The 24,591-nt window shown below is 45.3% G+C and overlaps 1 protein-coding gene across 2 annotated transcripts; it reads right to left on the minus strand.

The window, feature by feature from the left end:
* On the minus strand, positions 1 to 24,224 carry itgb4 (integrin, beta 4). Of its 2 annotated transcripts, XM_041858684.2 has the most exons (39): positions 23,791 to 24,223; positions 20,157 to 20,242; positions 19,846 to 19,928; positions 19,661 to 19,756; positions 19,130 to 19,334; positions 18,927 to 19,023; positions 18,544 to 18,715; positions 17,871 to 18,134; positions 17,528 to 17,617; positions 17,268 to 17,390; positions 16,414 to 16,581; positions 16,238 to 16,314; positions 15,154 to 15,359; positions 14,831 to 14,934; positions 12,311 to 12,665; positions 11,826 to 11,932; positions 11,664 to 11,697; positions 11,328 to 11,522; positions 11,011 to 11,114; positions 10,840 to 10,898; positions 10,539 to 10,711; positions 10,238 to 10,417; positions 9,879 to 10,027; positions 9,566 to 9,773; positions 8,738 to 9,055; positions 8,409 to 8,578; positions 7,852 to 8,032; positions 7,496 to 7,633; positions 7,171 to 7,353; positions 6,839 to 6,967; positions 4,915 to 5,106; positions 4,445 to 4,618; positions 3,530 to 3,658; positions 3,006 to 3,155; positions 1,826 to 2,014; positions 1,348 to 1,503; positions 921 to 1,085; positions 527 to 727; positions 1 to 404 (listed from the first exon to the last, which is right to left on the minus strand). In XM_041858684.2, the coding sequence occupies exons 2-39, from the start codon at positions 20,233 to 20,235 to the stop codon at positions 247 to 249; spliced, it is 5,961 nt and encodes a 1,986-aa protein (XP_041714618.1). In that variant the 5' UTR covers positions 20,236 to 20,242; positions 23,791 to 24,223; the 3' UTR covers positions 1 to 246. The 2 variants fall into 2 exon arrangements, with proteins under 2 accessions (XP_041714618.1, XP_041714619.1); XM_041858685.2 differs by lacking the exon at positions 3,530 to 3,658 and having other exon boundaries at positions 23,791 to 24,224.
* Between the last annotated feature and the right edge of the window lie 367 nt (positions 24,225 to 24,591).

The following is a 24,591-nucleotide window of genomic DNA, read 5'->3' on the forward strand; positions in this document are numbered from 1 at the left end:
GTGTGTAAAAATTGTCAAACTTCCAACAAGACCTCTTTGTGGGGGTGGTAGGGTTCTTTGAATGTAAAATGTTTTCAACAAAATAGAAAGAAGCGACAAAACCATAAACAAAAGACTGACAAGAATGAAATTAATCCCATGTCAGACAGAGGGCAGGACAGGTCAGGATCCACTGTAACAGACAGAGAGGAGAGGAGGATGTGTTGGGCCTCATGGACACCGCCATCTTGTTGTTGACCTTTGACCTCAGGCCTCATAGAACGACCTCTCGACCTTCTTGGTGACGCTGCTGGAGCCGGCCACCTGCATGCTCCTCTGGACCACCTCCTTTGTCACGTGACGTGTCACCATGCCGCTGGTCTCTGTGTGCTGGGTCGTCATACCTGTCATCATCATACCGTCTCCTAGGGGTAGGTGAGGGGGTTAAAGTGTGTGTGAGAGAGAGACACTGTGTGTGTGTGTGTGTGCGTGCGTGTGTGCGTGTGTGAGGGAGAGAGAGAGCTAAAGAAAGAGATTAAAATGATACCTGAGAAGTAGGGGTCGTTGATCATGGTGTGTGTGACGTTGGTGCGGGTGCTGACCTCTGTCGGCAGTTGGAACACATCTCTCTTTGTCAAGGACTGACTACTGTACTGAGACATACCTCCTAGGCCTTCTATTTGGGAAATACCACCTAGGCCTCCTAGTTGAGACATACCGCCTATTCCACCTATTTGAGACGTGCTACCTACAGAGGGGGAAAAAGAGAGACAGAGAATTATATATGAGTATACAATATAATTCCAAATGTACAAACGTAGAGAATATCGGCTTCTAAATATGAAACCCAGTATGGTAAATTTAAAGTGAGTACCGACACATTATTAATTTCAATTTAAACACTAGATAAAAGAGAATGTTGTAGGACTCTGTCCTCTTACCCCCATCCTGAGACTCGATGGTGATGATGCCCTCCCTCTCAGGGCCGAAGCCCTGGGTTGTCCTGGCCTGAACTTTGAACTTGTATGGCATGTTCTCACTCAGGTCCGGAACCGTCAGACTGGTCTCAGCGCTGTTACCGCTCACCTGGAAGGAACGCATGTCACCTGGAGTGGAGAGAGAGAGAAGGAGGGAGGTGGGGATTAGAATATGAAATGAAAGTGAATACAAATATGACTATGAAAGTGAATAGTCATTTGCTAGCATTGTCCATAATAAGTCAAGATAAATAAAAATAGAAGAGTAATTGACATTTGTGATATTCAAAGTCTCTGATGATCGCATGTCAATGTGTAGATCCTAGCAAATGACTGTGGACAAAAGTCTAAAATCCCCCAAATCTTATTTGGAGTCAGCGCTCAGTCTCACCTCCTCCGTGCAGCTGTTCACAGGTGACCACGTAACCCAGGATGTCTCCGTTGGGTTTGCGGGGTTTGTCCCAGCTCAGCTGCAGTGCCTCGGGGGACAGAGCTGTGAACACCAGGGGGCCTGGAGCACTGGGGGTACTGAGAGTGAAGGGAGAACCTGAGGGAGAGGGTGAGAACAGGAGTTAGAGAGGATAGAGGTAAAGGACAGAGCTGTGAATATCAGGGGGGCTGGAGCACTGGGGGTACTGAGAGTGAAGGGAGAACCTGGAGGGGGGAAGACAGAGTGAGTGAGAGAGTGGAAGAGAAAAAATAAGAAGATGTAAAGAAGGGACATAGGAATGAGAGATTGAAAGGAATTGGAGAGAGATAAAGTAAATATAACAGAAACAGAGCGATAGAGGTGAGATGTGAATTAGCTAGCAAAGGAGTGGGGATAAAAAGGGATCAACAAAGGGCGGCAGAGATGTATAGCTGATTACCTGGCATTGGACTGAGTGGGCTGTTGGGGTTGACGGCTGACTCTATGGTGATGACTCCCTCCCTCTCTGGTCCCCAGCCCTCCAGACTCTGAGCCTTCACCTTGAACAGGTAGGAGTGGTTAGGCAGCAGGTCCTGCACCACCACAGAGTTCTCTGCTGGGCTGGACACGTCTATACGTTTCACATCACCTGGAGAGAGAGACAAAGGATTTCGATTACTGTAGAGCAGTGGTACTCAAAGTCGGGGTAGCCAATAGTTTTTTGGGGTACCGATTATTCTATGGGACAATATACAAACATTTTTGAGAAAGATAATTAGAAAAATAAAATGTTAATGAGTAAATGTATTTATTGGTTTCTTTTCATTTTGAGAAGAGATTAAAATGTAATGAATTTAATGTTATTTGTTGACATAAAAAAAATCGGAATGTACCGATTTTAAGGCTGTGTCATTATATTTGGGGTGGGGTAATGAGAAATATATATTTTGTAAAACATATATATATTTTTTATTTCGTGGTATCCAATTGGTAGTTACAGTCTTGTCCCACCGCTGCAACTCCCGTAACACAACCCAACTGAGCCGCACTGCTTCTTACCGTGCCCGCTTAACCCGGAAGCCACCAATGTGTCGGAGGAAACAACACTGTACACCTGGCGACCCAGTCAGCGTGCACTGCGCCCGGCCACAGGAGTCGCTAGTGCGCGATGGGACAAGAACATCCCTGCCGGCCAAACCCTCCCCTACCCTGGACGACGCTGGGCCAATTGTGTGCGGCCGGCTGCGACAGAGCATGGACTCGAACCAGTATCTCTAGTGGCACAGCTAGCACTGCGATGCAGTGCCTTAGAACACTGCGCCACTCGGGAGGCCCAGGGTCATGAGAAATATTATTGTGAAAAAAATGGGGTCCCCAGAAATTCTGCCTGAAACAATGGGGTCCCTGCTGAAAAAGTTTGAATAGCACTGTTGTGTAGAGGGATGCTGGGACAAGGTTTTGAGATCTAAATAAGTTGATAGGGCTAAGGAAACTGTAAAAGACACATTTCTTCAAATCCTATTCAAGAAAAACCTGATAACTATGTTCACAGGTTCCAAGTGAAAAACAACATTCTTCTTCCGCACATCAACAAAACACCATGTGTTTACAATGTGACACAAATCATCATGGGTCCATACCTCCATTGAGCAGCTGGTAGAGGACACAGTACCCCAGCACATCCCTCTCACAGTGGGGCTCCTGCCAGCTGACCTTCAGGGCAGTGGGGCCCAGGGCAGAGAACACCAGCCTGGTGGGGGTGTCAGGGACCCCAGGGGCCAAACGAGAGTCTGATGGGGGAGAGAGAGGTCAGTGACATAGAGACAGACAGAGAGAGATGGGGGGAGAGAGAGAGGTCAGGGGTTAGGGGTTAAGTGGAGTCAAGTAAATTACAGTTACTAGGTGAGAGGATTAGTGAGAGGGGAGTGAGCTCGATGGAGAGAGAGAGAGAGCTAAAGAGAGAGAGAGGGAGAAAGAGATAGCTTTCCCTAAAACAAACATATCACAGCAAAAAACTGCTTTAGCAACACCAAGCCTTCCTCTCAAACCAGCTATGGACATGGTAAGCCCTACTATGAACCGATAGTGTAGCTTTAAGCCCTGCTATAGTCCCAGTGGTGTGAGAGAGGACAGCTGTGTGTGTGCTGCAGACAGACAGACTCACCCTGGAGCACCCTGTCCAGATTCAGTAGAGCATCGTTGACATCCTCAGACTGGGTCCTGCCCCGCAAGACCTTAGACATACTGTAGCTGTACTGACTCGGAGTCTGAGTGGGGCTGAAGCCATATGTACCTGAGAATGCAGGGAGCGAGCAAAAGGAAGCAAAAGGAAGAGAGAAGGAGGACAGGAGAGGGAGGGAAGTGAAGGAGTGGGAGAAGGAACACAGGGAGGAAAAGGAGGAGAGAAGGAGGACAGGAGAGGGAGGGAAGTGAAGGAGTGGGAGAAGGAACACGGGGAGGAAAAGGAGGAGAGAAGGAGGACAGGAGAGGGAGGGAAGTGAAGGAGTGGGAGAAGGAACACAGGGAGGAAAAGGAGGAGAGAAGGAGGACAGGAGAGGGAAGGTAGTGAAGGAGTGGGAGAAGGAACACAGGGAGGAAAAGGAGGAGAGAGAAAGAGGCAAGGGAGCAGAGAGGTTTGAAGGAGAGAGAATAACAGAAGAGAGAAGAGGAGAGCGACAGTCACCATAGCTCCTGCATAGCTCTGTATAGCCACCAGCCCCAATAATCGATAACTGATATCCAAGCCATCCGCCTCATGCATCTCATCAGTAAGCCTGCTGCAGATGATGTGTATTTCCAACATTTATAGCCATGATCGCTACAGACAAACAGATAAGCTTCTCCCAGCTTTCAATAGTAGAGGACAGAAAGATCTGAATACTATGCAATGGCATTTTCCTTAGCAAAAGCCTCATAGTCAAAGACCTCATCTCAATGGCTCGGTGTAACCCTATGCCTGTGACCTGTGTCAGTGTGGATTGTAAATGATCGGCTCTTTATCTCAAAGAGCTGGAAATATGCTTCAAAATATGTTTCAAAATATGCTTAAAAAATATGCCTCAACTTCAACTAATCTTACTTTTGCCGTCTGTGTATCCAGACAATCCACTGGACAGGTCTCCTATGACGATGGAATCTCGGATGTTGTCGTCATACTCATAGTAACCTTTGTTCTCTGACCGCTTTCTCAGGACAACATTCTCTGTGCGCATCCCGCCCCCAATAATCTGTGTGCGGGAGAGCGAGTTTCCTCCTGTAGGAGAGGAGACGAAAAGACAGGAGTACAATAATGATGGCTACCAGAGACATAGATACAGAACAATAGAATTCTAGCATACATTCTCAGTGCAATGCCTTTCGAACTTTTGGTGTCAACACGTTGCCCATTGAAACTCTAAATCTCCAAGTTTGCTGAACTCTGTATGGTGTAGCTACTGTTCTGGTGAAGACAAGCCAGCTGGAATTTCTTGTCACTATCATATCATTGTAAGTCAACAGAAAGATTCAAAAGCTGACACATTTTAAGAAAGAATCTGCATCCATCCATACCTTGTCCAGAGAGGTATGTTGTGGTGGACTCCGTGGTCATGGAACCCCCGGCCCCTCCTCTGTGGTTGGAGCTGAGGGTGGACATGGGAGACATCTGGCTGTAGCTGGAAGAAGACATGTTGGCACTGCGCGACATGGAATTATTTCCCCCGGGGAACAGGAAGTTTTGTTCCCACCTCCCGTTCATTTGGTCTAACAGACAAAGATGAGGAGAGCCGGAGGAGTGAGAGGAGAACATAAAGAACATCAATAACATTCTGGAACCCAACATAACCCAAACAAAACATTTTGGAACCAAATTAATTGATTCAAGTGCATCGATAGCAACAAATCACAACAAACTGCAAGAGAAATGGCCACCTTACAACATTAGACTGCAGCACACAGGGACATCTATTTATCACCACTTTCACACCCATGAGAAGCCTTTATACAAGCCCTTCAAGCTGCCTCCTTTCAAGGGTCTCTCTCCACAGAGAGGTGTAAAGAGGACAGACAGGGGAGACAAACAGGCACCTGGAAAAGCCTGTCCATGATCATCAACTGGAGGTGGGGCAGTTGATGCCTGGAACCCTCTTTGGGTTGGAAGGTTGAGGGGTGCAGCAGGGGTAGGGATAAGAGTAGAACCAGGTTGCAGTTTCAGGGCAGATGGCAGATTTGAAGTAGGGCGCATGCTGTTGATTAGCGATCTGTAGACTCAGGCTCATCTTAAAGGATCAACGATCGTGCATATTTTGTGTAGACAGAGATGAGATGATAAGGGGGCACTGCAGCTGCATTGGAGGTTGGTGCCTGCCGTGCGCAGTAGCTGGCATGCTATCTTTCTGTCTATCTGTCTGGCTTGCTGGCTGTCTAGCACTCGAGGTAGGTGGTCTTCACCTTTCAGGGATGGGGTCTGTGCTCGACTGGGCCGGGGAGTCTCGTCAGTGCTGGTGTCTGTGTCTGTGCTGAGGCGGTAGGGGATCACATCCACATGCCTCTTCCAGGACACCGAACGCAGGTCCAGCTTGGAACCCACCAACTTGATAAAGCCTTGTTATGGAGGGGAGAAGCAAGCAGGCAGGGTGGGTGGGTGATGGTCTGGATTGATGGTTTGCATGGCAGTTGTTGTTTTTGTGAAGCGTGGTGATTGGTGAAAGGGCGAGTGAAGGAGAGAGGAGGAAGAGGAGGAGGCTGCATGTATGTAGCTTCAGTGATATCTACAACTCCAGATGTCTGGAGGCTCTCAGAAATCACATATTTCTTTGCAGTTGGGATCAATGGTAGGAGAGGTTTGACTGGCATGACAAAGCCATGAAGAAGAAAATGAAGACCGGTATGAAGACTGGCATGATAGAACCCAAAGCCATGAAGACGAAAATGATCTGATGATCTCATGAGATGTAAAATAAATGTATGTTTCTTAGAGAGAGAAAGAGAGGGGGGAACAAAACAAATAAAGAGAAAGAAAGAAGAGAGCGGCAGAAAGAGAAAGAAGAGAGAGTGCAAAAAGAGAGAGAGAATGGTGGAGGAGGCCCTCCTATTTGTAAGCCCCCTTGACCGTGACACTGTAAGACCTTTTCTGTTTTTCTTTATTTTCTTTCTCTCTCTGCTTCGGTGAGCAGAGCACTGGACTACAGAAGATGGATAGACATTTCTTTGTATGGAACCCATTTATAACAGTCCTGTCCTGTCCAGTCTGCATTCACTTGGTTTCACAGAGCAGTGAAGCTCATTGGCTTAACGAGGGGGCTACTACCCAATATGCATAAATCTAAAAGAGTGAGCTTCATCTCCATTAGCTGTTACTTAGCAACAGCTATTCTTTATGGGGTCCACTGAAAACAAACTACAAAACCACAACACACAGTACGCCACTGAAGTTAGGCTGCAGAGAGACAGGCTCCAAGAGCCAGGTAAGGTGGCGTAGTCTGTCGGTACCCACCTTCGTCTGAGACGCTGGGTCTCTTGGAGCCTGTTGGTGACCTCAAGACCTCACTGCTGTACATCAGGTAGCCGTCGTACTCATCCCCGGCCTCCGCGTCCACTATTGGGATGTCTGGGATGATGGGAACTACAGGGAGAGAGGGAGGAGACTCAAACATGAAGCTATGGTCATGCTAAAAGTATAAAATTCAATATAGTATTCTATAGTAGGAGACAGCACAAGGAGCATTATTCCGGTCCTTGAGGGCTACAGTGACAGTTGGTTTTCATTGGTTAATTTGAGGATTTATTGTCCACAAAACAGCAATGCAGTGCCATAGAGGAACTCACTGGACATGGGTCTGACGGGCTGTGAGGCCAGATTGATGGTTGCCTCTCTGAATGGACCCCAGCCAACGCTGTTTTTAGCCCGGACCTTATAGCAGTAGGTCTGGGCTGACTGCAGGTTCTCAATTAGCAACATCCTCTTCTTAGGGTTGTCTATCTTAACCTTCTTAGCTACACCCATCGGCTCTACAGGGGAAGGAAGAGGGAGAGGAGAACACAGAGATCCCATTATATTATATGTACGTTCTAATATGTACATGTTAGAATGTCTTAGAAGCACAGGCATTAAGAGGCATTCAGAGATTCTTTGATTTGATTGGTCACTCACTTGTGTCGTCATTGATGGGTGTATAGAGGACCTCGTAGTTGGTGATGACGCCGTTGGTCTCGGCAGGCTCCGCCCAGCTGACCTGAGTGACAGTTGGACTGATGACATTGAACGCCAGACGACCGGGCTCACTGGGGACTGGAGGAGGAGAAGAGAGAGAGATGAGGGGAGGAAAGAAAGGAGAGAGAACATTTATCACAAGGCAGAAAAACATCTACACAATCGTTGAGCTTACATGCTGTGTCGCCCCAACAATATTCAACAAGAAAAAACTGTCCACAATCCTAGAAGTGTTATTTGTGAAAGACAATAAATGTAGTCCATCTTTGACAGGAACAGGAAGTGTGCTCACTCACCATCCTCCAGGGTCTGACAGGGCACCATGTCGCTGTAGTTTCCGTCTCCTAGGGCATTGTAGCCACACACCTTCATCTCGTAGTCACAGAAGGGGTACAGGTTGGTCAGCTCAGCGTGGGGGGTCTTCACATCCATCACCTGGGCATCAGCCTCAGGGTCCCCATAGATCCAATACTTCACCTGGTGACCAGGGAGAGGGAAACAGAAGACATAGAAAACACAGGTGAAACACTGGTTGGAATGAACAATCTTAAATGGAACACATTCCATCGTTTATTTGTATACTCCAAAATTACACTCCAAACATTTTTTGGTAAATTATAGTTTCAGAGTTAATTTCAAAATAGTAGTTCAAAGTTCAGTGAGAGCTAAGGAAAACAATCTCCTAATTTCCACCAGCAAAGGTTGGCAGGTGTGTAATGGGGGCAAATCTGTTGATGACCTATGCTCCTCACGGAGTAAAAGGGTTTAAATCAAGGTAAGTCAAGTCCTGTATGACAGTTCCTCTCAGTACCTTGCAGTCCAAGGGGTTAGATCCTGAGGGGGGGTTCCTTACCTTGTAGCCCAGGGGGCTTCCTAAGGGGTCCCAGTTGAGACGGATGTTTCGTGGGCCAGTGGCTTTAGCCTTCACATTGGTGGGAGAGAAGAGACGACCACCAGGAGACATGGCTGTCTGGTTGATGAAGTCCATTCCCTGCTGCTGCCTCTGGGCATTCTCTGGGAGTCCTGAGGGTATGGGGGAGGAGGGAGGGAGGAAGGGAGAGAGGGAGGGGGCATAAAGGGTTGGGTAACTTATTTTAGTGATGCACATCTCATGCATCAGATTCCTTATAGATACCCCATACTGTATGTGTGTGTTTCAGTGTCTGTTTCTGTGTGTATTACCTCCATCAGTAACCGTGACCATCGTTGTCTTCCTCTCCCCGACCGCAGCGTTCGTACTGGGGTCAAACAACTCCAGCTGGAAGACTTCTGGTTTGACCGGGCCAGGGTGAGAGAGTGGGTCGATCACGATGTTCTTCTCCGTCTCCCCAGGACCAAACTTGAGGGGACCGGACAGCTCGAAGCGCTTGGCATTGCGGGTCTTCCAGTGGACGGTGGCAGGCCCCTCCTGGTTGCGGGTGCGGACCACAGGAATGGAGTAGGTTGGGTCAGCTGTGGAGAAGTTCTGGGTGCTCTTCATAAACATCATCACACTGGGCTCTGAGGGGAGCAAGGGGAGAGGAAGTTTGTTATGGCCATGTTAGAGAGGATAAAGTTATGGCTGGCTTTCTAACCATAAATGTGGATATTAGCCAAGATAGTAATGTCTGGGACCTGTTGTGCGAGGCTCTCCTGAGAGCTGAAGAAGATCCAAAGAAACACTGCTATATTAAAACTCTGGAATAATCTAAATAATATACAGGTATCTTTCTTTCTTTTTTCATGCTATGTGATACACCCTGGACCCTGTCCTCTCACCTGGTTGGTCAGTGATGGTGTCAGTAGTATATAACCTCTCACCTGGTTGGTCAGTGATAGTGACAGTAGTATATAACCTCTCACCTGGTTGGTCATTGATAGTGACAGTAGTATATAACCTCTCACCTGGTTGGTCAGTGATAGTGACAGTAGTATATAACCTCTCACCTGGTTGGTCAGTGAAAGTGACAGTAGTATATAACCTCTCACCTGGTCAGTCGGTGATAGTGACAGTAGTATATAACATCTCACCTGGTTGGTCAGTGATGGTGACGGTGGTTCTGGGGTAGCGTCCCAGCTTTGCTCCCTGTCTTGGGTTAGTGAGGTCCATGACAAATTGTTTGACCTGTGTGTCCTTCAGCAGACCGTCTCCCTCTCCCAGCTCCAACAGACGCACAGGGACAGTCTTCTGGGTCTCCCCTGGCCCGTAGGACAGGTCCCCATCCACTGTCACATAGTCCTGGCAAGAGAGGGAAGAGTAGTTAGGATTGGGAAAAGAAACAGTCACTTAGACTAATGAAAGGTGTGATATTTCTGTCTTTTAGTGTGTGTGCGTGCGAGTTACCTTCTTGTCCTTGGCGGTGAGATCTCGGGTGCGGTAGGTGACTTGTGTGTGTCCGTCCTCTATGATCTCTCTGCTAATGGGGATGTTAGCCACTCCGTCCTGTCGGCTGTAAGTGTACGAAGGCTGGAGGAACGACATAATACTCTTGGCTGGAGAGGAGAGGAAAGACACACACAGTTATGAGCTAAATAAGGTCAGTGGAAGGGAAGTACACAAAAGAAAAGAGAGAAATATACACGTATTCACTGGAAATAAATAGTAAGAAACTGTTTTGTAATGCTATATGGTTTTGAAGAACTGTGTGTATGTGTGAGTAGAGAGGTCAGGGGTTAGATAAGGCTCCTCTGATTGGCTCTCACCGTGTTCTTTGATGACGGTTATGTTGACGAAGCGTTTCCCTATTTCAGCGATGCCCAGAGGAACGTCTACCGCCTCCACCTGCAGCTGCTTCTTATCATCATCTTCTTCCTTGATGAAGAGCGGCACGCGCACATCCACCGTCTCCACCCCCTCCTGGAACTCCACGGCACCAGCCGCCTCTGCAGAGAGAAGAGAGTGAGAGATAGAGAGAGAGAGCGAGAGGGAGAGACAGTTAGGGAAACTCACAGACACACAGACACACACACAGACACACACACAAACACAAACACAAACACACACCTTTGTCTGTGGCCACTGTATAGTAGCCCGGCACCACTTTGAGATCTTGGAAGTTTCCAGACTGGACGTTTTTCTCAGTCAATTTGACGATATCAGGGTAGCTGGAGCGAGGAGCGGACACGACTGTGTCTACAATTGTGTGGTCTTTTCTTTTACCAGCATTTCTCTGCAATCTGAAACACAACCAGAATATCAGTAATGATGATATGAGAAAATACGATTTAGACAACATGCACAAAAATTATTTTCATTATAATAAATTCAAGAGGGATTGAAGGTTATCCTGAAATAAGTGTCTCACCTAAATTTGGTCTTCTGAACTTTCTGGGCTCCAGGAATATGCTTGTACACTTCATTCAGCTAAACAGAGAAGACACACATACAGTATACACACGCAATCCACTGTCACAAGGATGATCATCCAATACTGTATATACACCCAGCTTGCTCACACTCACACAAACACACTCACGTTGTCATCCACCTCCCTGCGCAACATCTCCGTGTCTCTGGCGTCAGGGTGAGACAGACTGTCTGTGAACAACCTGTTCAGACGCAGAGACAGAGGGAACTGGACTATAGATGGAGGAAGAGAGGAGGAGAAAGAGAGTAGGAGGAGAGGAAAAGGAGGAGGAGGAAGAGAGGCAAATTAGGAAGAACGGAAGAGGAGAAGAGAGGTGGATTAGGGTTAAGGTTTCATCTCTCAGAATCATAACAATGTAAACCAGGAAGTTCTAGTGATAACTCCAACCAATGGGAGAGCTGGAATTCAGAACACTTCACACTCACTGGTCTCTTTGGGGTTGGGCTGGACCTGCGCCAGCGGGTGATTGGGTGATCGGTGGACATTGTCGGTGATCTTCCAGCGAACCACGTCGGTGCTCTTGGGCGGGCCTGTCCTCACTAGGGGCGTGTCCAGGTGGTCAGAGGTAAGCAGGGATTGGCGGAGCATGTACTGGTCCTCCTTAAAGCCAACCATACGGCCTGCAGACACAGACACACATAGGAAAACTCATGTTCAATCACACATTATAATACTGCCTGGAAACATGGTACAGAACTAGTAATATATGCACAGAAGAATATTAAAAGATTCATAACAGTGATTTGGCATGAGTCACTCACCTCTTCCACAGCATGGCAGTAGAGCAAGACATGCCTGAGAGAGAAAGAGAATGAGGTGGGATGCAAAGAGAGAGGGATTATTTCCTTCAGAGTATGGCAAGGCCATGGTTGGTTGTGTTGAGGTCATGTTATGGTTGTGTTATGGTTGTGACTGGACAGTACCTTGCAGCAGGCGCAGTACTTCCAGCAGCAGAGCAGCAGTAGACCCAGCAGTAACATGAGGAACATGATGAGAGGGATCAGCCACAGGAAGCCAGCAGGGGGACAGTCTAAGGGGACGGAACACAACATCAACAATAACATCAGCATCACAAGTCACAAAGATGCTGAGCACTTCCAGAACAAACCAGGGAACCCCCGTAATTGTATTAGCGTCATATAAACAAAGGTATCAAGATAATAATAATTAGGTGGGTGCTTATATTTGTCCTATTTCACAAATGTGTATGTGCGAATTGGAAATGTTTTTTTTTTTTTGCATATCGCACTCTCCCTGAGACACCCTCAGAGTGTGGGGTAGCCATGTTCTGCCATTATCAACAACGAACCGTTTTTTTTTTTTTACCTTGTTGACCTTTGGTTACTGGGCCAACACTCTAACCGCTAGACTACCTGCCACCCATATATGAACGTTGGTCATGTCTCACCTTTCTTCTTGAGCACCTGGACCTCCAGTTCCTTGTCAGTCTGGTCCTCAGGGTAGTCCACGGTGTAGTGGTACGTACAGTCATCATCCTCGTCACGGAAACTACACGCCTCAATCACCTCTTTATTTTCCTTGAGCTCGTCCACCATGACGACTTTGAACTTGCACTGGTTACACTGGTCGCTGTCCTTTTTCTCTCCTGTCTTCCAGGCCTGACACTGGACACAGCTCCTCTTGTCCTCACACATCCCCAGCTGAGCCTGGAAGTTAGCCTCACAGGTGGGGGTCATGGGCAGGCCCGAGTCCTGGCACTCACAACGACCGCACTTACACACACCACGCCCGTTACAGACACCCTGAGAGAGAGGGGGGGAGGGGGGGGGTGTAGTGATTAGATCATTAATGAAAAATATTGGAGAGAGGGAGGGAGGGAGAGAGAGTTCACAAAATGGGACAAACACCCAATTGAGAGACTGCATGCAGAATTCAGCTAAAATATATTTTGTGTACAACGCAAAACCCCAAACAATGCAGGCAGAACAGAATTAGGACTATACGTTATCAAAATCAAGAAAAAAGATGTTCAATTCTACAATCACCTAAAAGGAATTGATGGCCACATATTCCACCACAAAGCCCTAACCTAGAGAAGAGTCCCCTCAACCAGTTGGTTCTGTGGCTCTGTTCACAAACACAAACAGACCCCCACAGAGCCCCAGGCCAGCAACACAACTAGACCCAGACAAATTATGAGAAAGCAAAAAGATAACTATTTGACACACTGGAAAGAATAAACCAAAAAACTGAGCAAATTGGAATGCTATCTGGCCCTAAACAGAGAGTACACAGTGTCAGATATTCCTTGACTATGTATAAACTCAGTGAGCATAGCCTTGCTATTGAGAGAGGTCGCCATAGTCAGACCTGACTCTCAAGAGAAGACAGGATATGTGCCCACTGTCCACAAATGAGGTGGAAACTGAGCTGCACTTCCTAACCTCCTGCCAAATGTATGACTACATTAGAGACAAATATTCCCCACAGATCACAAACACCCACAAAGAATTTGAAAACAAATCCAACATTGATAAACTACCGTATCTGTTAGGCGAAATACCAAAATATGCAATCGCAGCAGCAAGATTTGTGGCCCGTTGCCATGAGAAAAGGGCAATCAATGGAGCACATACAACATTGTAAATACCACCAATATTTACCTGTTTATTTATCTTCCCACACTATTCGTACTACAACTATTTGCACCTTGCTAAAACACTGTACTGATAATATAACACTTGAAATGTCTTTATCTTTTTGAAACCTTTTTGAGTGCAATGTTTACTATTCATTTCAAATAGTTTTTTGTTAACCTCTACGGGATCGGTGTCCCGTATACGGGACGGTTGAGCTAACATGCGCTAATGTGATTAGCATGACTGTTGTAAGTAACAGAAATCTTTCCAGGACATAGACATGTCATGCATGGGCAGAAAGCTTAAATTCTTGTTAATCTAACTGCACTGTCCAATTTACAGTAGCTATTACAGTGAAACAATACCATGCTATTGTTTGAGGAGAGTGCACAACAACACAAAGCGTATCACGGCAACTGGTTTGATACATTCACCTCTGAAGGTAAATAATGTACTTACATTCAGTAATCTTGCTCTGATTTGTCATCCTAAGGGTCCCAGAGATAAAATGTAGCAAAGTTTTGTTTGATAAAATCCATTTTTATATTCAAATGTAGGAACTGGGTTCTACAGTTTAAACTCCTGCTGTCTCTGGCTCCACACCCACCCCGCCCGGCCATCTAGATGTGTGAAAGTTAGTGTATAAGCTAATGATCCATCATGTATGACATTCTTGGGAGTGTGTAAACTTACATTTTCTATTACCATATCATTGTTGTATGTTCTCTATAGTTATGTACTTGAAAATGTATCAATTGACCAATTCGGCACATTTGGACAGACTTGATACAAAATAGTCCAGTATTGCAATGCTTCACTGGATCAATCTGAAACGTTGCGCGCACACTGCTGCCATCTAGTGGCCAACATCTAAATTGCGCCTAAACTGCAATATTATATTGTGGCCTTTCTCTTGCATTTCAAGATGATAAAAATAAAATAAATGTAAAAAAGCATGTTTTTTGGTTTGGATTATCTTTTACCAGATCTAATGTGTTATATTCTCCTGTATTAATTTCACATTTCCACAAACTTCAAAGTGTTTCCTTTCAAATGGTATCAAGAATATGAATATCCTTGCTTCAGGTCCTGAGCTACAGGCAGTTAGATTTGGGTATGTCATTTTAGGCAAACATTTGAAAAAAAGGGTACGATCCTTAAGAGGTTAATTTAGTTTAGTGTCTTCTCACTTTTGTTTATTCTTGATTTCACTTGCTTTGGCAATGTAAACATTTGTTTCCCATGCCAAGAAAGCCCCTTAGAATTTAATTTAATTGAGAGAGAGAGAGAGAGAGAGAGAGAGAAAAGAGAGATGATGTAGTCCTCACCCCTTTAGTGTCCAGACAGGTCTGGTTGCTTATGGGACACTCACAGGCCGGTCCCTCCCAGCCCTCTGCACACGCACACTGGCCCATGAAGCAGCGACCACGGTCTAACACACACAAACAGAAATGGTTCAAGTGCTTCACACTCTCACACACTCTCACAAAGATTCAGCTTTTATGGAGTTTAGTGAACACAAACTGTATGTATGACAAAGTTGTACACGTCTTATGACAGCCCCATTGTCTCCCAACAGACAGCGTTATTCTAACGCAACGTGGTGCCACAAGCTCGCTATCTGAGACAATGATGACAGTCACACACTCACCGTTGCAGAGGAAGCCTCCGTATCGTTGACACTGGGACTTGTCAAACTGACAGAGGGGTCCCTCGTACTGGTCGGTGTTGTAACACACACACGTTCCACACAGGCAATCTCCTCGGCCAGAACACGGCTCCCCCACATCAGGACCCAGACAGGACCCACCTGCGTCCGGCGACGCACTGGCTGAGCAGTTACAGAACGGACCCAGCCTGGGGACACACACCACGGGGAGAAAGATGGTCTTTTATACTCATGTTCTGTCTTTCCTAATTGGCATATATCACTCCTCAGCTCTCCAACATGATACTGTAACTGATGTGTGGTGAACGTTCTGGCACAAATTAGTTGCCGTGCATCACCCTAGGGTGCTATGCATCAGTGGTGGTAGAAGTGAGTTTCCCACCTTATGATGTAAAGTGCTTTGAGCACTGGAAAATCACTAAAAATTATTATTATATCCTCCTGAGACCCAGCAACTCATTTTTGCCCTCTCTCGTGGACAACAGTTCTTGGTCCGTACCTCTGAGGCCATACAAGCCACTGTGTTAAGTCCTATTGTCCCTTTGAGAGGACATTCTGGGCTTTTCAATGAGATTACATGTGTGGGGGTGTGACCTTGATAACTTTATCTTCCTGGTTCTTTAAAAAATGGCTGCCGTCAAAATTTGCACATTTAATGGAAATTTGAATATTCAAATTGTTTCCAGTAAGTGAATATCTCAGGAATAGTTAAGTGAGTTGTCAGGACTGTGTAAAAAAATTAATAAAAAACATTAAATAAGAGCTAAATAAGATCTTATCAAGAAATTTCCTCTGTAGCCGCAACTATGTTTTTCACCTACTGTACCCATTCACTGTAATGTTAATTTATTCATATTTATGTCCAAATGACCACTACAGAGGACAATTTTGCACTTACAATAAAAGATAACTAACAATACTTTTTTTTTTTCTTCTTTTTTTTCACCTCAAACACTTATGTTATGTAAAAAATCTAACAAATTCCCCCCCCAAAAAATTTTTTGGGGGGATCTCAGGAGGATATAGCATATGAGAGAGAAAGTACATTCAGTTCTGTTTGTCTCACCAGCCAACGTAGCACTGGCACTTCCCACAGACCAGGGCGCCGTGGCCTGTACACCGCACTGCATTTTCAGTGGGAGTCTGAGGGAAGCGGAGATAGAGAAAGAAAGACAGTTAAAAACCAAAACCTGTGTTTGTGTGTGTATTTCTGCACATGTGTCTTTCTGTCTGTCTTCATACCTTCTCACAGTCGCAGGTTTTACAGAGCACTTCAGCGTTGATGTTTAGAGCTGTGCTGAAGGTTGTTGGTTTGACTCTCATCTTCCCCTTTTTGTCACCCTGCTCCAGATTACACACATGTTCCTCCCCAACCATCTCACTGGCTTTGACACGCACCTTAAACTTCCCCTGGAAAACACAGAATGGGTTAGTGTGTGTGTGTGTAAATGACTCATAGATGACTGACAGGGGGCGCTGTTTTGAAGCCACTGTGCCTCCATCTTGGCACCACCACCATTGTAAAAATATTTTGGAAGCTAAAGAAATGCATTTATTAATGTCTACATTTGTTTTAGCCATGTTTATTCTATTAAAGACACCTAAATGCACACTTTTTTCAATGATATTATGTGAGCTAAACCCCCCAAAACAAAAGGAAAAATATATGAATTATTTTCCCTTAAAAGTATAATTTGTTGAAAATTATTATGTTACTGTCCCCACTACAACCCAAAATACTTCATACATTTTGGCATTGAAACATGTAATAGAGATACTGCAGAATTCCATTCATTCCTATGGAGGAATGCTTCTTCTGGCGAGTGCCAATATGGCCGACCAGTGTCTTCAAAGCCTCTCATTGGCCAGTACATAGGATCAGCAATACAGGCGGGGGGGGAGAGATGATGATCAGCACAACTTATAGAAAATGTTGTCATCATGTTAACATTGTGTCATGCTAGCTGTGTGTGTATGTGTGTGTGTGTGTGTGTGTGTGTGTGTGTGTGTGTGTGTGTGTGTGTGTGTGTGTGTGTGTGTGTGTGTGTGTGTGTGTGTGTGTGTGTGTGTGTATGCGACATCTAAGTGTTTCTTACTATTTGTCCAGGCTTGACTTTGAAGGTTCCAGCCTGTGCAACATTGCCACTGTATGATAGGACTTGAGCTTCTATAGCTTTAGGCCTGTCCTCAGCACGGATACTGATCTTAGAACGGATATTCTGAGAGGACAGACAGAGAACATTATTAGAACATCTGGCAATGCCTTTCGTAATAGCCCTTAGGGGATGCATAAAGTAAAATCAAATTGAATTCATGTGTTTAATTTGCCACACCTGTAAAACAAGCCCATTCTTACCTCAAAGGCTTTCTCCAGGATACTGAGGATGTTAGCAGAGTCTTCCTGTAGCAGACCCAACTCAGCAATGGGGAAATACTCATGAAGCTTCTACACAGGGAGAACCCGCAAAACATGAATGAGATATAAGGTTTTATCTGCAATGTTAAAGATGAGTTAAGAGGTATTTTCAGGCCTCCCAGAACAGACAGTGGCTAAACTCAGTGGCCAAACCCCCATTACAATAAGTATGAGTGAATGGTGATGGTGAAAATGGGCATGATGCTGTGTTTGTAGGGTTAGAGTAAGGTTCAGGGATAGGGTTAGGGATAGTAAGGTAAGTAGTAACTCTTTGAGTTCTTACCTGATAATAGGTAAAGGAGTGGTTTGTGATGGCGAAGATGGGGATAATGTTGTGTTTGCCCAGCAGGCGGACCAGAGTGGGCACAGAGGGGTAGTCCTGCTTGGTGTCCTCTGTGTATTTCCCCTCGGGATCCAGGTGGCACTGCTCGTCGTTGCGTGGCATGATGCCTGCCAGCACGTTGGCACCGTCTGCCTCGTAGTGGAAGGCAGACTCGGTGGAGAAGACCAGGAGGTGGGTGGCATGGCCACGCCAGCCGATCTTATCCTGGAGGGGAGGAAAAGGAAAGACATAGAAAGAGAGAGAGAGAGAGAGAGAGAGAGAGAGAGAGAGAGAGAGAGAGAGAGAGAGAGAGAGAGAGAGAGAGAGAGAGAGAGAGAGAGAAAGAAAGAGAGAGAAAGAGAGAGAAAGAGAGAGAAAGAGAGAGAGAGTTTGAGAGAGAGAGAGAGTTTGAAAAAGGGAGAAGGAGAAGAAAGGAGTAAGGAGAGAGTTCTATACAAGTGTATGGAGGCTCCTAAAGAATCACACAGCGGTGCATTACAGTTAACTAATCAAACAGCAAGCTTCAACTAATTAAACATCACAAACAGTACACCAAAGATGGTTGCCTGCATCCCCCACCACAAAACGTTGAATGGTAATATCCGTTCTAGTAAATCTAACTCTTTAGTCCTACCCCGCAGACTGCAGCCTGCAGTATGGCGTCGAAGCCCCCCTCTGGAGCGTCCAGGTTCCCTGAGATCCTCTCCTTCTGCAGCTTCTCGGTGAAGGTCGGCAGGTCAGAGGTCAGAGTGATCACATGACGGAACGAGAAGGGAGGGTCGCTGTTGGGCCAAGGCTGGGCAAGTCTGGAGAGAGGGAGGGAGGGAGAGGAAGAGGAGGAGAGCGGAGGGAGAGGGGGTCGGGAGCAAAATCGATAGAAGGAGGGGCCATGAGAATGAGTAGTGTATAAATGCAGATATTTTCGTACTGTAGTAATGTTTACTTTTGGGTCTATGTGTGCATCTGTGTCTGCATGTGTGTCTGTATAGATAGGATAAAGAGTTTTAAAGTTCTTACTTGGATGGTCTCATGTCTGTCTGAGGTTCCACCACCTTGTCCACAAACTTGCCGAAGCCGATGGTGTAGTCATCAGACAGCTTACCTACCAACTCAGCTATATGGGGAACAGAAAATATCAGTACCACTACCAGACTACTCCAGTACTACAACGCTGAAGTCAATGGTGTAACAATCAGACTCATCGTTCCCCTCTAACTTACCCAGCTCAGCACCCATCCTCTTGAGGTTGTCCAGATCGTCTTCCATGGAGTTGGAGAAGTCCATAAGAATATAGAGGTCCAGAGGTCCTTTAGCTGGTTCAAACACCTCCATCTCTATCTCCCTCTCCTCCCCTGGCAGCAGAGTCATAGACATCTCCTGAGGAGCTACCTGGGACTGCTTCAACAACATGTTGATCTGCTCGCTCTATAGAGGGAGGGAGGGAGGGAGGGAGGGAGGGAGGGAGGGAGGGAGGGAGGGAGGGAGGGAGGGAGGGAGGGAGGGAGGGAGGGAGGGAAGAGTGTGTCATATCATGTATATAACATGGGGAACGAAGACAAGTGTCTCCAACCTCAGCAAAAAGCACACCTTGCTTGTGACCGTAACAACTGGAGGACGCTTGTGGTCGACTGTTCTGCAGCCGAACGATGATGATGATACAGTATTACAGAGGTAGCCAGATGAACAGTCTAATGAATACATGTTAATTCATGAATCCATGTAGTAAGGATTAGCGTGATTATGATACTTACTCTCTCTATCGACATACTGCTTTCGGCTGTCACCGCGCTTTTACAGCCGTGGTTTATGATGTTGTCCTTAAGGTCACAGCGGGGTCCATCAAAGATCTGTATGCAAACACAAACATTGGTCACACTAAATATTTGTGGGGGGTAAGCTGTGTCTGTGGGCAACTTGAGTAGTAGTTTATTCTCACCTCGTCTGGACAGTAGGCACAGCCCTTCCCTGACTGAATACATGCTGAACAGGTGTTAGCCCTCGCAGCCAGACAGTGATTCACTATTGGACAGAGAAGCATAGCAGGAATATCTGTGTTAACATTTAGCATCAGTAGAATTCCAATGAAAAATATTATTTGATTTTCAGTGAAGATGATTCAACCTATTTCTCAACTGCATAAATAAGATGGTGTCTATCGACATATTAAAATATTCAAAGAAAGAGTCAATACTGTAGTAATACGAGACATACAGTAACAATCACTCGATTGATGAAAATAATTCTCACCTTCTTCAGCGTAGCAACTGGCCGTGAGGACAGCAAGAAGTACAACTCCCACCAAGAGATTTAACATCCATCTCCCCATCTCTCTCCTGCAACACACACACACACACATAGGTCATGACCTTTGACCTTTCACCACGGGCTAGACTACACTCACCTGGTGAGGTAAGAGTAGGTTAAAGTTGCTACTTGACACTGATGGAAGGTCAGTTTTCCGTTTTCACTCCTTTGGTTAAGGTGATCCTAGATCTGTGCCTAAAGTAACTTCTTCTTGGAGAGGTCAGGTAAGAGTATCATCAAGTTGACTCAAAGAGCCTCAATTAAAGAAAGTTGACTTTCAGCCTCCAGTATTGCCTTCTGTGTTGCATTATCTGCCTCCTGTATTGCATGTTCCCCCAGTGACCTCAGTACCTGGTTATTCCTCTACAGAAATATTATGGTGTAACCCAAACCATCTGCCCCTGGTTGGCTCAGTTCTCTCTGTGGCCTTACCGCAGACCTTACACTCTTACAGAACAGAGAGACAATGTGAACCATCCACACATCCAGAAAAGGATGTATGTTTAGCCTATCTGCATGATCAACTATGTATGAAGAAATATCTCTACTGTGAAAAAAATTCTATACTGAACACTCCTTAAAGGGAAAATCCACTCATAAACTATATTTTGGTATTGTTTTCATTAGTCCACTATTGATACAGTCCAACATTTTTTTACATGTCAGCAGTCAAGTTTTCAAGATATTGGACTTTCAAGAAGAAAAGTGTCACTGTCCACTTCACAAAACATATTTGAATTGTATAAACAGTGGACTGATGTTGTTTTTGTGTGGATTATCCCTTTAATAAGCAGATGTAACTTCGAACAAAAACCATCCCTAGCTCATCAAACAGACAGAAGCTAAAGGCAATTTCACCCTATATATATCCAGACTGAGGCAGATATATCCTGCCATACCCTGACTGCAGCACACTAATCCATTTTAGATTATCCATATGCCAAACTAAAGACAGATGCTCCACATCCAAACTGCAGACAGACAAGGGGAGTGGGGGAATCAGCTTGTAAAAACGAGTTGGGGCATGCATGGTGAAATGAATTGCAATGGGAAAGCACTGAAGTGTAACTATGAGATATTTCAAGGGAATGTTCTTCTAGACATCAAGAGAGACATTGTTTAATGTAAATGTTGTGTGCAAGGAGCTGCAGTCTAATACAGTAGTAAATAGCAATCGTAGACATGGGAAAACACACAGATTTTTTCCACAGAGAATCTTACATTTTAAGTGAATGCTGACAGTTGGTGGCACAGAATGTGCTAGTAATTGAATCAGAGGAGAAAGAGGGTTTTATTATCCAAAAACGCCCCACTACTTTGACCATTGACTCACCGAACAGGAATTTCACACCAAGGCGAGAAACTGACCCAACCATCACAAAAACAGAGCAGAAAAACACAGGAACGGGCACTTACTGTAATGTATCACCTTATCATGAACTTGAGCTGCCTACAGGTGTGTGTTTGTGTGTGTGCACGTGCGTGTGTGTGGGTTTCTGGTTTTACCGGTCACATTTATCACTGACCAGGTTGAGTAGGCTAAAAAAACAGGACCAATGATATCTTCACTGTGAGAAGGAATGTAAGGTCCCTAAAGGTTGTCTGTTAACTACTATTAAACACAGCCATATCAAAGAAGAAGAATATCTACAGTTGAAGAGACTTTCTCATGGAAACAGTTAAAAATGCTAAGAGTTTGAGGGAAAAAACAATAAAGTTCTGCTTGAATTTAACTTGGTCTAAACAAAAAAATATAAGGGCCTCCCGAGTGGCGCAGCGGTCTAAGGCACTGCATCGCAGTGCTTGAGGTGTCACTACAGACCTGGGTTCGATCTCAGGATGTGTCACAACTGGCTGTGACTGGGAGTCCCATAGGGCAGTGCACAATTGGCCCAGCGTCGTGAGGTGTTTGGCCGTGGGGGCTTTACTTGGCTCATCGTGCTCTTGTGGCGAGCCGCGTGCCTGCAGGCTGACTTCGGTCATCAGTTGAACAGTGTTTCCTCGGACACATTGGTGCAGCTGGCGGGCGGGTGTTAAAGAGCGTGGTTTGGTGGTCATGTTTCGGAGGACGCATGACTCGACCTTTGACTCTCCCGAGCCCGTTGGGGAGTTGCAGCGATGAGACATGATCGCAATTGAAAAAGGGGGTAAAAAATTAACATATATATAGACCCCAGAAAGTTGTGACTGTAACAGCTAATAGGGATCCAAATAAACATAGTACCACTGGGAGAAAACTGGTTGAATCAATGTTGTTTCCACATAATTTCAACAAAAATATTTTATGTGATGATGTTGAATCAAGATGGAATTTTGTAACCTAAACCTAAATCTAATGATATGGTGAAATGTTTTGTTGATTTCACGTTAGTTGACAATTCAACCAAATGTAAATAAAAACTAGACGTTAAAATGACATCTGTGGGAGATGTATAAAAAGACTGATTCAGAATGTAAAGAACACATGAATCATTGCTAGTTCAGTAGTTATTGTGTTAAATAACATGCACGGCGGCCAGGTGAACATTCCAACAAAGGGAGGGGACCTAAACCGTTATGACAACATTAGGGTGCGTCACGTCGGTCAGTGACAGGGGGCACAGCCAGGTCCTTACATGAGACAGCCAGGTAAATCAACCCTGAACTACACACCTGGAGCACTCAGTCAGCCCTGTATAAACACAGATACTAAATTACCACACCATCAATCCATCTAAGTACAGGTAAATTACCTGACCTGACCAGGTAAATACATGTAGGAACAGCTAGCTGTCTGAGAGTGCAAGAGTGGAGAGATGTCCGGGACCTTTTGTCTGTCTGTGGTTTTTAAATCTGCTGCAATCAGAATGAGAGTCCCTTGTGGTCTGCACTGTCACAATGCACTCTGTAATTTCCCTGTAAATCTAGTTGGGTCTATGTGACCAGAAAGGGAGCGGTACTCAATAGTAGTTGGTGGGGAAAAAAACACACTGTGCAAAAAGAAGAATGTTGTTAAGCTTTTTGTATCCCTTGGAATCAGCATAGGCCTTGAAGTTCTAAATCATTATCTCTAAGAACAGGTATATACCTGCAAAAAGAGCCTCTATTGTGAGTCCATTTCATCTGCAAAACTGAAATCTTACTACATAACTGTCTTCACTTGTGTCACATTTTGGTCTTAATATGGTTAATTACAGAGGAATGACATGCAGAACAATATCAGAGGGACAACAACAAACACCTTGTAAGAAGTAGAGCTACAGACACCAACTCTAACTTACTTTAGTGATCCTTGATTTGAGTAGCAGACACTCTAATAAAAAACACTCAGGTCATAGACATTGTAAAGTGATATGCCTTAACTATCTTATAAAGCAAAGTCGTCTGAATGCTTGCTGCCTCGTGGCCAGGACTTCCATGCAAAAAAATATTTATATAGGACTCACCTGAATAAATAAGGATAAATAAAACATAAATAGAATAAAACTACTTTTGTAATACTCAAGTAGATAACTATAAGTAGTGGTCGATCAGTGAAGAAAATTGGCGCAATTACTGAGTTTATACCCTTGTTAAAGAGATTACTGATCAAACAAACCTCTTATGGCTGCCTTGCCCAATCCAAGTCCAAAAGTCTGACCAAAAAAATAAGGAAATGCTTAATCCTTTCCCCTTTTCTTTTACTCCACACTCTTCTGTAAGGTTAGTATCCACCTGTGTCTGGGGGTAAAAAACCTCCTCTACGAGCCTTCAAGTCCAAGTTCCACGTTTCCAGGAATCTCTAATGCCAGTGCACAGGGGAGAAACACACTTCTACTTTCCCCCTCTCTTTCTTCCTTCCTTCCTTCTCTGCTCGGCTCCGTCAAATATTGACTTCTATCCTCTTGAACCTGGAGGCGAGGCGCCTGTGTGTACGCGTGAACGTCACAGTCTTGAAATGAGCGAGAGACAAGGGAGAGTGAGAGCCACCGAGTGTGTTTGTGTGAGCATGTGAGTGTAAAAATATGTGTGCTGAGATTTGATCCCTCCTCTAACTTGCACCCACTCACTCTCTCTCCCTCTCTCAAGCTCAGGTAAGTCGCTAACAGTATAGATAACTTCCTTCCTCTCCCCCTATATGTCACCTGGCGTTTTACTTTCAATGCTCCACACCTCTGAATGTGTCAGGCCCCCTCCCTGCTACATTCCTTCCAGGCTGGGCTCACCTGTGTGGGCTTGAGCCTGGCGAAGCTGGCCCCTCCCTCTGTAGCCCAATCCCATGGGAGTGGCAGAGAACAGAACACTGTCTGGAGGCTACGGGAAACAGTCACAGTCAAGAGTACACAAAGAGCTGGAGTGCAGTACTGGACTTACAGATACCTCTGTGTGTCTGTGTGTGTGTGTGTGTGTGTGTGTGTGT

This window comes from Coregonus clupeaformis, chromosome 31 (assembly GCF_020615455.1).
Source record: "Coregonus clupeaformis isolate EN_2021a chromosome 31, ASM2061545v1, whole genome shotgun sequence".
NCBI lineage: Eukaryota > Metazoa > Chordata > Actinopteri > Salmoniformes > Salmonidae > Coregonus > Coregonus clupeaformis.